The following is a 14,088-nucleotide window of genomic DNA, read 5'->3' as shown; positions in this document are numbered from 1 at the left end:
AAACTATTTAATGTAAATAATTCAAATATCTTAATCTTTTAAATATTCTCTATTTCTCTTTACTTATTAAAACCGGCCTTGATAGATTTATAAATACAGAATTATGGAATAAATGGTGATTTTCGTTATCTTCTTAAAACCGTTTGGAAAATTCAGTGAATTTTTATGTAATATATATTGGATTCTTTGCAGAAATTTAGTTTTTATGAGGAGGAACAATAAAGGAAAAATAATACTCTATTGAATGCTCTTTATATAATTGGGGAAAATACTCTACATTTTTCCAGTCCTAAGCAACACATTTTCACATTTATCAAAATTGGGCTACAGTGAAAATTACATGAACCTAAACATGGATTTTTAGCAGTTGTATAATAATAAAAAAAAATAACTATTTAATGTAAATAATTCAAATATGTTAATCTTTTAAATATCTAAATAAAGAATAATTGATATCAGAAAAAATCCACTTTATTTTTTTATAACAGCTGAGTGATTCCATATTGATTTTGCTTTTATATTATATATGTCTAAAATTAATTGAATAAAAATGAATATTTTGGAAGCTCTTTTCATTAACAATTAAAGAATGGATTTTATGGCATGTTAGACCTTAAAGGGTTATAAATATGCTAATTTTACAGTTTATTATTATTATTATTTATTTTTTTTAAGTGGGGTCTCAGGTTTTGGGTTGCTTTTATTTTTATTTCAGTTTTATATATATATGTATAAATCCTCGGTACATTTATGTAGGAAAAAATTAAGTGTTTTGGAATCCATATTATGTGAGGAGCAAGCAAGGCTCAAATTTTTAGTTTTCTTTCAACTTTTTACTGCCATAATTTCTTTAAGTTATTTTTCTAGTTTCTGTAATGAGACATAAGCATGCCACTGTAGTACTTGATCTGCAAACAGATATTTGATGCCAGAGACCCCCCTTAAATGAAGCCAAAATATTAAATAAAAAACTGCTAGTAGAGAATTTTTGAATGAAAAAAAAAGCTAAATTAATTGGTGAATGTTTAATATATAAAGGGCTAATAAATCTAAGTATAAAAGTTATTTAAATTCAGCTCAGGCTAATCTTAGTGTTTTTGCACAATAACATTGATTTCAGGTGGAACCAGGCCGGGTAATGATGATCGTTATGGATATGACAACTATGGAGGTATGTCCTCCTATGGACAATCTCGCGATAACTATGGCGGCCCTCAAGGAAATTATGGGCCCCCACCACCACCACCTCCACCACCTCCTCGTCGTTACTAAATGGTTAATGAATTGATTTTCACAGCACCTTATCATTATTTGCACTTGGCTACTTAAGTAAATCATAAATTTGTGCTTTAGAAGAACATTCAGTGAAGATAATTTTAACGTCATCCCAAACAAGTTGGGAATTTCTGCAGTAATTTGATCGGATACATAGTGTTTAAAATATGAACAGTTGGTAACCGTGATTTGGTTTCTAAGATAGTTGGGCCATATATGTGTGTGTATGTGTCACAGACATTTTGTGCTTGAAGACAGTTCTTGCTGGTGCTTCAGAGTGGTTTTGCATCATTTCTGAGTACATTTTTTTATTATTTAATCATCTCTTAAAAATTTGCATTTTCACCTAAGTGATCTGTGATTAGGCAATATACATCTCCCAAAAAACATTAGTAGCCATGTGTACGTGTCACATCACTTGTTGTATATTTCTACCATTTAACTGTAAACTTTTTTAAATCTTGTACTGAATCATACCTGGTGAGCCCAGTTTGTGAACAAATGTGATGTAATAAAAGTAATTAAATGAAAAAAAAATTTGAAAAAAAAATGCATTTTTTTGGTAGTGCAGTACTGAATTAATAAATCATTTATATGGACAATTTTTAGTCTTCAAAAAATTTTAAAGCATACGAGGAAATTTGTAATATATCTCTAGTCATTTTATGATCATTGTTTTTTAATCTGAAATGCTACTTGAAATAAAAGGCTTGCTTTAATAGGCAGTGTAGAGAATAAAATCAAATTGCACATTCGGACAAATGAATTTACTGAAATGCATTGCAAAATTTACAGTTCGTTTAAAAGTCAGTAAATATATCATTAAATCTTTTAAATAGTAAATTTGTACTGTATATGGGGGAAAAGGCATTTTAAGGTTATCAAAACAAATGGTTGTTTTAAAATGCAAATCCAACCTGCATTTAGCATTATAATGAATAAATTTGCAGCATATAATGAAACTGTTGGATATTCATCCTTTCTATGGACAATGAAAAATTCTCAGGAAAATTGACTAAAAATCCATTTTAGCAGAACAAAATAATGAAATAAAGAGAAAGAATTTAAAAAATAAATTTTATATGAAATTTTATGGAATGTACTTTTTTTGGAACTTAAATATTAGCTCTTGTATTCTGAATGTTAAAGATTGTTTTGTGAAGAAAGTTCTTATAAAGATAAGAAAAATATTATAGTAAATTTATGAAAATTACATTAAAACTGCAGGTCTTTTCTTCAAAATTTATTCACAAATCTTATATACACTTATATAGCTAAAGATTTTATTTATTATGTTCCTTTTAATATTTATATGGAAATAGAATGGGATGGTTTACAAAGAAGCTTTTATATTAATGTTCACCCCTATGCTAAGGCAACTTTCTAAATCTTTTATTATCGCAGTTCCAGCTGCTGTTGAATATTTGATATTATTATGTCTTTATAAATGGGATTAAATTTACACTATTGCTTTAGAATATCATTTAGAAATCTTTTGATCAGAAAGCAAAATAAACTGTATATTGAAAATAACATGCATATAAATTTTTTGCTGTTCTTTGTTATGGAAAAAATATTGTTGCTTAACTTTTTAATGTGACAGTATTTCAAATACTACAGATTGGTGCGAGGAACAATTGTATTTCAACAAAGTTTTAGTTCATTATATGTAGATCACCCTTGTTTATTTAAGGTTATTAATAAAAGGCTTGCTTTAATAGGCAGTATAGAGAATAAAATCAAATTGCACATTTTTATGAAAGCAATTTTCAAGAATATTGTTTCTTGATATAATTTTTAAATTCATTTAGGAAAAGACATATATTGTCATATATAATATTTCACTGTATATTATGAGATTCCTGCCTGCAAAAGTTATAAATCTATACTAGTTTCATGGATGGGGAGGTGGGTGGACTATAGATTTTTAACAATTTTTTACATAATTTAAGTCCCCTGTTCTATAGACCAAACATGGAACTTTTCATGCCATGCATGAAATGCAGGAATCCAGTAAATCTGGGTAGTGATCTCACATAACAGATGATGAAATTCATCTTCCACCTATGGAGAATCACAAATATTTATGTCCAAGGTGGGATTTGAAACTGCAGTTGATTGGAGAGCAAGTATGCCAACCAGCAGCATAATACTAATTGCATATATCAGATTGCATATATTCTTCATTGCATATATATTGCAGATAATTGCATATATTCTTCATTGAGAAATATATTATTTAGATTTTTTTTTATACCACAATAAAAGACGTCTTCTAAAATACATAAGCCTATCTAGGAAGGTTATAAAAATGACTGCAAAAATATATCATGTATATGGTGCTATGGATTAAAAACAAATACCTGGTACTCTGTGAAATATAGCAAGATTTTCTAAATGTCCTTTATTCATTACCACAACAGCAATTAGTTTTTAAATTAACCAGGTTAAATTTAGAAACAAGCCATGTTGATTTTTCGTCATATTAGGAAAGTGCATTACTGTAATTCATATCCGTTCAGAAATTTTCAACCCTTTCATATAAAGTTTGTCTATTTGTCCTCACTTATGATGAACTATTTTTCACTATGTTCTCATCAATTAGCTATTATAAGATTTCATTTTTGCACCAGAGAAAAGGACAGTAAATCTTGATTTCCATGCATAACTATTATGCCACAACTATTCAGAGTGATGCCAAATTTCCAGTTTAAGTTTATTATTATTTGTCTGATACCCTAATTCTGGAATTAGTTTGCTTATAGTTAATTTAAGCTGCAATTTCTTCTGCATCCTAAATGTGACTTCAGAGATGAGATGTGGTAGTATATTGCTTATTAATATACTGTGTGGTTGGTTACTTCACCTTATAATAATGTTATAAGGTCTTTGAACTTGTGAAATGGCTGTGATAATCAGTTTACATAGATTAAATGGAAGTGTTATGAATTCTTTCTGACAAATTAAAAAAAAATGTATAAAAGTTTCAAAAATTAATAGATAATTTAAGCCTTCCAAGAAATATCTCATGATAGAACAACATAGTAACATTCTAAAATGAGCATTTAAAACACTTATTTCTAAACATTTGACATACGTTAATGTTTATGAAGAAAGAAAGCAGGATAAAATATACACATCAAAGAAGTTAAAAATTTTTAAATGCTAATGCATGTTTAAATTAGTGTTGATAGTAACAGATATATATTTTTGAAATTCTTTAGATATTTTTAAATTGTCTGCATTTGATATTGCTTTGAGTATCCACTGAAAGCATTACATCCACAGTATTGAATTTATCACATTAGTAGTTCAAATCATTTTATTTTTTATCCTTTGGTTTTTAACTTAGCACGTTCAAAATGATCTGATACATGTTGCTTTCTTTTCACAGGCTTTTCCATTTATCAGTATCTGTCTGTTCTTGGATTCATTTTAGATTTTTCCACTCCTCATCCTGCAAGCCTCTTTTTCATGGCTCTCAATATCGTCTTCCTGGCCATTGAGAATTATGAATTGGGGGATGACCAATTCACAATTCTCAATTTACAACTCCATAAAATACCATTCATGGTTCTAATAGCCACTTACATCTGTATGGTTTGAGATGCTATATCCACTACATGTCTTTTATCCATCTTGGAGTTCAGATATTTGATAGCATTACATCCACTGATTTCATGGTTGTCACTTCAAACTCAAGATCTGTTCTACTGTCACCTCTAACTACTAAGTACTTTTGCTTTTAATAGTGATGATCAGTAATCCTCACACAGAACAAGGAGGATTACTGATCATCAGCAAAAAGAAAAGAATGCATGACCTGTTCTGACATGGGTACATCATTCCACAGTATTATATTATTATTATTATTTTTTTTTATGTTGCCTGCTCTCATTCTGATAACATACAGTATCTGCTCCTGAGCCCTTTGCTGGTATTACTTTCTTCTGAAAGTTTTTGCCACCAGATCTAGATCTGTAGTATATCCTTTGCATCATCTATCATTTTCTTTCATCTACACCTGCTCTCTTCAATGCCTGTTATATTCTCTTCCTTGGGACAGTATCACATTCTTTCTCTAGATCCACAAAAAACAGTGGCGTTCTCTATTCTTAGCAACTTTTTTCTTTTTTTTTCTTTTTTTTTTTTTTTGGATATATGTTGGAAGGGAAATATATTATCTATACAAGGCCTGACTTTAAATTTTTCAGGAAATGACAATGTATACTGAAATATTAATTAAAAACTTTAATCAGTACCTTCCAATATTTTGGTAATGTTACATTGCCATCTTCTGGGAACATAAAAGTATGATATATGCATGCAGGCACTAATAACGAGCAAATGAGGCTGAAGAAGGCAACTGGCGTTGATCCTAGAGTTCTAAAAGTGCTCCCTAGCTGGCTAAATTGGGTTGTCTTGGCTGTTGGGCTGATGTTCTTAGGATGCACACTTCCCAAATTTGGGGCAGTTTCATGCACCCAAATTTTTTGATGTTTGAGAAGTTTTTTTTAGAGCTGAGGCTTATTCCAGGAATAATCTTTCATATTTATATTTGCTGCAGTGTAGTAAAGTGGCTTTCTTCCAGCGTATTCTGTGGTGGGTATCTAGTGCATGGTCCACAAGTCCTGAGTGGCTGTATTGGTGAAACCGGATGTAGTCTTTATATTCGGACATCCTGACATTAGCTGTCCTGCCTGTTTGGCCATAGTAGTACAGTTTACAACTGCAAGGAACCTGGTATACTCCAGGTAGGTCTAGGGGAAGTGGCTGGTTGTTGGTGGAGTGGATAAGGGATGCTAATTTCTTATATGGTTTGTAACAGGTAGTCAGGTCATATTTTTTTAGGATTTTTGTTAGCTTTTCAGACGTGCCCCAGATATAAGGAATGGTGATGAATTTAGTGTAATCTCTGTTATGAAGTGGGGGGGAGGGGTTGTGGTTAACTGGTTTTAATGTTTTCTGGATTTTTTGGGGGTTGTAGCCATTGGCTAAGAAGTTGTTAAGGATATGGTTAAGTTCAGTAGTAAGGGCATTGTTATCTGAACAGATTAATTTAGCCCTGTTATATAGGGTTTTTATAATCCCATATTGTTGTGAGGGAAAGAAGCCTTTGGAGTGTTCTGATTTGGGAGCTGGTGGGATCATATTCAATAGGGAGATAAGTAGACTGATCTAACAGTAAAGAAGAAAGTTTACCTGTGTAGTCAGTTTGGTTGAGAACCACAATGGCATTTCCCTTATCCACTTTGATTATTATTTTGCTGCTGTTCTTCATTTCTTTTAGAGCTTTTAATTCTTCTTTAGATAGTAAGATTTTTGGTGGTTTAGCTTTGGCAAGAACCCTAGCTGCATCCAGTCTGATATTGTTGGCAATATGGATGGGAAGGATGGAATGAGGATACCACATTCTACCTGTATCATTATTTCTTCAGAAGGTATTTTTTTGGTGCTAAGGCGAATTCGTGCGAGTGCGCTGAGTGCTTCAGGGTAAGAGAAGACAGGTTAATTACCGTGTTGAGCGGTATTTGAGGTTCGGAGGCAGAGTTCTTTTTCAGACTTTCAAATTTTTTAATGTGCCGACATCGTATTTTAATAAAATCTTTCTCTGCTGAAGTGCTAGAAACATCTGAGTGGATCATCCAAAGGTCATCGTCCACAGGCAAGCTCTTCCTCTAGTGCATGAATAGCCTTGTTGGTGTCGGCCAGGAGAACTCGGGTGGCAGCAGTCTGTTCACATAGTAGAGCGAAGCTAGTGCGGCTATAAATGTGGAGACCCTTCAGTGATATGAAACGGTGTTTTAATTTTACACAGTTCAGGATCAACTTATTATCCCGGCAGCATTTTAAGAAGGTCAAACGATTTAGTTGTCTTGAAATCTTCAGCTTTAATTTGCTGTATTGGCGGGCCTTGCATATGTGATAGAATCTCCCCGTGGATGATTGTAATTCTTATAGATAAACTTATACATCGGGTATACGTGACTTTAAATTTTTCAGGAAATGACAACCTATACTAACATATTAATTAAAACCTTTAATCGGTGCCTTCCAATATTTCAGCAATGTTCCATTGCCATCTTCTGGGAACATGAAACTATGATATGTGCATGCAGGCACTAACAACGAGCAAATGAGGCTGAAGAAGGCAACTGGCATTGGTCCTAGAGTCCTAAAGGTGCTAGGGGAGCACCTTTAGGACTTTAGTCTTTAAATTGGGTTGTCTTGGCTGATGTCCTTAGGACACTTCCCAAATTTGTTGAGGTTTGGGAAGTTTTTAGAGCTGAGGCTAATTCCAGGAATAATCTTTCATATTTATATTTGCTGTGGTGTAGTAAAGTGGCTTACTTCCAGCGTATTCTGTGGTGGGTATCTAGTGCATGGTTCGTAAGTCCTGAGTGACTGTATTGGTGAAACTGGATGTAGTCTTTACAAGGCTTGCTGTAAAACCAGATGCTCTTCCAGCATTATTGTGGATATCTTGAATTTGATTATTTCTCTCCTCTCATCTGACATCTATTCCTCTATAATTCTTAGGGTCTTTCTCCCTTCTTATGGATAACATATGTGACATTTCACTCATGAGGGATATCCTCATCTACAGTGTCACTTAACATCACTCTCAAGGCTTGCAATGCTCTAATATCATTCCACTGTAGCCAGTCATCTTTTCTTTCTTTGATGCTTGAACAGCCCACATTATCTCCTCTACTGTTACTGTCTCTGTCCTTGATTTTCTCCTATTCTCATGTAATAAACCTTTGTAATATAGGCAAATTTGCTATATTGTACTGATTTGTAATATCTTAAAATTTTGACAGGAAATAATATTAAGTACTGCTTGAAATCTAAGGATCTCTTACATTTCACAGAAATCACCAGGCCTCAGCAGAATGACTATATCCCACTGGGTGCTCAATTTCCATATATACTTTTCCACACTTCTGTTGCCTTAATCACCATTCTTTTCACTTCTCTTAACATTGTAGCACCCCACCTCCCTATCTTCAAGTAGTTTTACTAGTTAATCATCTCTTTTATGTCCTCTTTTGTCTTTTCCTTCACTTGTTTACTCATCCATTTTATATTTACTTGCCTCTTATCCTCTCTTCCAAAGGCCTCTTCATTTCATGATCATATTATTCATTTTATGAAATATGCATTTTATGATCATACAATTTAGATACAGTTCCTCCTTGTAAAAAAAAAAAAAAAAAAAATCCCATATACTATTATTCTTTAACAGCTCTATTCTGTATCTAGGTATCTTAATAGCTCTGCCATTGTCATGTGAGGTATTTGACCTCCTAGATGTAACAGGACAGTGTTACTTATTTACATATAATGATCTGTCCTACATTAAGCTCCATGAAACACATCTTGCACTATTGCCATGGTGATCATACATCCTGGTTTTGGCCAGAACTGTCCTGGTATCCCATCTGGTTTAGCATTTGTTCCAGTTTTTTATTTTTAAATCTTGTCTTCTTTTCCCAGCACATCGCAATTAACATTTTGTTTTAAAGACAGCATACAGATTGCTTACCAACAAAATGAAGCATGCTCAGACATAAGTGGCTAGGGACAGTTAACTCCTTTGGATAAGGGTGGAGTTGATGAATACTTCTTCTTTGGATAGGAGAAGTATTCATTGCTGTTGCCCCTCTGGCCACTTGATGTACTTTGTCAAAAATATTATGGTCTACCAAGAATTGAAAGTGTCAGCAATTTTAAATTTATTAATTGTAAAATAGAACTTTGAAAAGACTAAAGGCAATTTTATGAAAAAATTAAAAATAATAATATCATATTGCAAAAATACATTCTTCAGAAAACTAGTAATATAATTTTGACATGATTTTAGAGATAGATATGCCCAGTAAACTGATTAAAGTATGTGAATATTTACCAAGAACAATTACTATTTGTGTTATTTTTTTAATGTACAGATAATCAATATAATGAAGTTTTTATTTTGCTTTAATAATGTACATGGCATACGTTGTTTTTTATTTTCTTTAGACAGAATAATTTTATTATAGGTATTATTTCTGGAAAAAATTTCCATGTTACTCCTCTAAATAAATATTAATTTTTATGGCTATTTTTGGCTATTTTTGTTTAGGAGTGCCCCAACCCATTCCATTTGTTCACACTCTTACTCAACTTTCATGGATGACCTCTTGTTCTGTTCCCTCTAGCCAACTGTTGAAGGGGTACTCCTAAACAAAAATAGGCAAAAATAACCATAAAAATTAATAATTTTATTTTTGAAAATAGTTTTTAATACAGTTGTTTTATAGATTCACCAATATAATAAAACCAGTGTGTCAGTCAATAAATATTTCAAAATATTATATAATTTTAATTACTTTTGCCTCCCCTTCTCCTAAAAAAAATCCTGGTTTGGATAAATTACATTGTCACCCTAATTATTGTTATTAGTATTATTATTGGACATGCACTTCCATGGAGTCCTAAGACTCATCCTGGGGAACCCAACATATCAACACAATATCTTTTCCTTGAAACCATTAACACAGACTTATAACTGACTCAGGCAACCCATTCTGTTCATTCACACTCTCTTACCCAGCTTCCATGGATGACTGCTTGTACATTGTAATTTCCTTAAGTCATTTAGTAAGCATATATAACCAATGTCTAAGCCTTTCTACGAGACCTCTTGTTCTGTTGAAACATTTCCCCTGCACCAATCCTACTAAATCCTTTAAGCTCCCTCCCCTTTTTTTCCCTTCATACATCAACCAACTTTTGCAATTCACAAACCCTTGATCTATCCTCATAGGGAGCATTCCACAAACCACTTACCATCTTGGTTACTTTCTTCTGGATCTTTTCCACCACTTCCTCATCCACAAGAAGACCTGAACACATAATCCAGATGTGGTCATATCAAGGCTTTATAAAGAGGAATGATTACTCCCTTATCTCTGCTTGTTAGTGTGTTCTTCAATAATAAAGTAATTCTGTAAGCTACCCTGGCTACTTCAGCAATATGCTCTCTAAATTTCAACTTTCTATCTACTACTACTATCCTCAAATCCATGGCTTCATCAGTTTCCTATAGAGCAGTTCCCTCAGTGTAGTACACAGCTTGTAATCTTTGTATCGCAAAATGCATAACTTTCCACATTAAATTGGCATCCATTATGTTTTGCCCACACCGTTAGCTCTTTCAAGTCATCCTGCAACCTCTCTACACATCACCTTGATTCACTATTTACCATCATCAGCAGACTGAATATTTCCTTTATCACAGGTTATTTCCTATATCATTATGTACAAATTAAACAGTAGTGGTCCTGGTATTGAACCTTGGACAATCACAAACTTCCATGTCCATGAAAGTTTATGATTGTGGAACATGCAGCCTGTTGGCCAAGTGGTTAGAGTATCTGCTCTCCAACCAACTAGACCAGAAAAAAAGGTACCTTTATAAAAGTACATAAGGTTCATAAAATTCACTTTATAAACCTTTTATTTACTTCTAATGAAGTAAATAGAAGGTTTACTTCTAATGATAAAAAATTTGCTTCATTAGAAGTAAAGTTTTGATCTGCTTTTTTATGAGGGTAGATTCTCCAGCTTTAGCCCTTCTACTTTTATCCACTCTACTCCTATTTACATGTATGTAGATATTTACTCAAAGCCCTTACCTTTCTTCTTTGTTTCCCTTGGGCTCTCTCTCTCACTGAATCATCTCATTACATTTAGTATTTAGACCTCTGAATACAAATTAATTTTATATAAAATAGATTTCTATGCTAATTATAAAGTCGGGATTTTTTAATTACAGCATTTATGAGAAAAGCATTGTACTTCTAGCTGTCCATTTTTTTATTTTATTTTTAATTTTTATTTTTGAATAGATAAATACATGAAATGTCTTTTCTTTAATTCTGAAACTTGAACTTAACCAGAATTTCAGTTTGGTGATTCACCTCATGTTATTCCATAAATAATTATTCATAATTTTTGCATAAATAGTTGAATATGGGAAGAATTTCTGTTAGATAGGGGAAGATCATCTCCATAGCACAGTTGGAAGAGCAATGGGACATTGTGTCTTTTAATGGGAAAAGATCGAAGTTTGATTCTTATCATGATGAGGGGAATCTTCATATGAGCTTTTTCAGTTGAAGGTGAGTTAGTTGATCTCACATGGAGGTAGCATGGTGTTTATCCCTGGAAACTCAGGTTTTTCATCCTGCATTCAGACAAAAAAAATACTGTTGTGGTGGTGAGTGGTAGATGGCATTCTTTGTATTTGGAGAAATAAGTAGTGTAGATAGTTTGTGTAATTGGAGGATTAGTAATAGGATAGCTGGTGAAATGTGTGTAGTGGCATAGAGTGCCCTCCTGCGATGTCTCCTTGGAGGTGTCACATAATAATAATGATTATTATGTGATATTAAATTAAAGATTTTCATTGGTTTCACTGCATAATATGGCATCTAAAATATTATTCAGCACTGTGTGTAGGTTAGTATATTTTATGCATTTTGCTCCAAGATTAGAAAATGTGCTTAGATTGGCCATTAAATTCTTATCAGATATAAATGGAGGGGGGACTGAAAAATTTGAAAAACAACTTCAGTTTTATGAGAAACTTTGTAGAGCACAAAAGCAGCTTATATATAAATTCTGTAAATTAAAACTATTTAAAAATAATAGTCTAAAAACTAAAAAAATTGCTATAATTTTAGATGATTCATAAACGTTTATATAGGCCATTCACAGTACTTTCCTATATTAGTAGCTATGTTAGTATTCTTCATTAACTAGACATTTATCCTGTAATTTTTTTTTTTTTAAATATTTGTTATAAGATGTTATGATATTAGAACTATTTATAAAAATCTTTTTAGTTCTTTTACACATTCATTTAGCTTATGATGATGAAAATGCACTTCACTGAAATATGTATGGGAATAAAAAAATTCACCACTTCTGTATAGAGCTTAATATGCAAATACTATATTGTTTGTAATAAATACTAATATTCACATTTCTGTATATATACAAAACAGAGCTCAGAAGTTCAATAAATTAAAAACATTTCTTTGAGTGTGCAGCAAATTTTTTTTTTTTTTCATTTTCTCCTATGAACCAGAAAATGATGGAGAATTGCAGCATACATTTAAATTCAAATTTAAAATATCCTATTTGTATTTGGAGAGTTTTTTCTACATAAAATTACTTTTATGTAGAAAAAAAATCTAAACAATATAAAGCTACATTAATTGTGTGACATTCATCTGCTATAGCATATAATTTAGTCTGATTTTCATGCCCTACTTAGATGTGTCTTAGTCATATTTAGGCTGAAGAAATCTGAGGATCAGCATTATTATTTCTTATTTTTTTTTTTTTTTTTATTCATTTCACTGCAATACATAGCAAAAACATTTATCTGTTGTGTGAGAGAGAGAGATGGATTACCATTAACCAGATATTTTAGATAACTGAGCAATATTGAAATAAAAAGGTAAATTATGGGCTAGGATCAAAATCTTTTTATAGCTTCTTGTTTTCTGAAAATTGTTCTAATGTTATTTTAGAAGGTATTTTCTAATGCTATTTTGAAGGAGAAAAAATGTCTTGTAAATCGGTAAATATGCTATATTTTCTTTCAAGAATTTTTTTTTTTATTACTGTCCAAAATATTAGCACTAATCAAAAAGAAATTTTAATGTTATTTGATCAGTAGGAAGATCTTTGAAATTATTTCACTAGCTTTGTTAAATATTAATAGGTAATTAGTTAGTTTTTTTTCTTCATTGCAGCAAGCCTAATTGGATTATTTCAGGAGCACATTTATAAATGTTTAGTCTTATTGCTAGATATGAAAGCATTGAAGACTAATTGCTAAAAAGAAAAAAAGTTGGGGGGGGGGGATAAGGTTGTGTGATGTTATGTTTAGCACTGTTTGTTCCACTGAAGCAATTCATAGTGGCAAAACTTGCATTTAGTGACCTATTGGATAAATTATGATGATAATGATAAATATGATTATGTGGATATGACAAATTATGGCAGATAATTAGAAAAAGATTTGGAAGTTTTTGCAGAGTATAAATCTTCAGAATCCCAAATTCTCTAAAGATCATTACAATTCCCAAGTGTTTACTGTGTTAAGCATTATTTGAATTTTTGTCATTTTATTGATATATCATTATCAAATTCCTGATACATATCCTGAAAGATGAGAGTGTACAGGCTCTTATAAGATAGATTTTCACTATAGCAAACACTTCAGTAAATTGTTCACTATAACAAACTACTGAGAGGTCATGATCAAACTCACATAGGAGGATTGTCATATTAAAAATAATTCACTATAGCAAACTATCCACTGTAACAAACTAATTTTTTTATGCGACTCTTACCTATGAAAGGTTGTAAACCTACAGTACATTAGTACCATGGATGGGCTATTTTATTAATTTTATATTATTAAGAGAGAACTCCAGGGAATCAGGAATTCATTGAGTGAGGCCACATACTGCATGCACCAACTGTGATACTTGTTCTTGAATTCATTCACACTGCTTGCACACACAACATCCAATGACAATCCATTCCAATCATCCATCACTATCTGAGAAGAATCTAGATCTCATCTGCTTCTTGATGACATTCATTCTCGGCTTCCAAGGATGCCCTCTGTCCTTTCCCCCACCTTTCATAAAATGAAAAATTTCATCAAATGAAATCCAGATCACCCTTTCATAAGTTTCTAAATCTCAATCATATCACTCCTGTTTGCTAGTGACTACAGTCTAC

The 14,088-nt window shown here is 32.0% G+C and overlaps 1 protein-coding gene across 3 annotated transcripts in view; it reads left to right on the top strand.

Moving 5' to 3' along the window:
* Positions 1-14,088, top strand: part of LOC150093381 (uncharacterized) — a 196,304-nt gene that overhangs the window by 94,197 nt on the left and 88,019 nt on the right. The window contains exon 6 of one of the 3 annotated variants that reach the window (XM_090413691.1): positions 1,121-2,808. The exons of the other annotated variants lie outside the window; for them this stretch is intronic. Coding sequence (XP_090269817.1) covers positions 1,121-1,272 — 152 coding nt within the window. The 3' untranslated portion in view covers positions 1,273-2,808. Of the gene's footprint in view, positions 1-1,120; positions 2,809-14,088 lie in introns of those variants that run through there. 3 annotated transcript variants of the gene reach the window in all.

This window comes from Typopeltis vanoorti, chromosome 24 (genome assembly GCF_054136105.1).
Source record: "Typopeltis vanoorti isolate ZY-2024b chromosome 24, IOZ_Tvanoo_1.0, whole genome shotgun sequence".
In the NCBI taxonomy this organism is placed as follows: Eukaryota; Metazoa; Arthropoda; class Arachnida; order Uropygi; family Thelyphonidae; genus Typopeltis; species Typopeltis vanoorti.
This window is presented reverse-complemented; position numbering and strand designations above follow the sequence as displayed.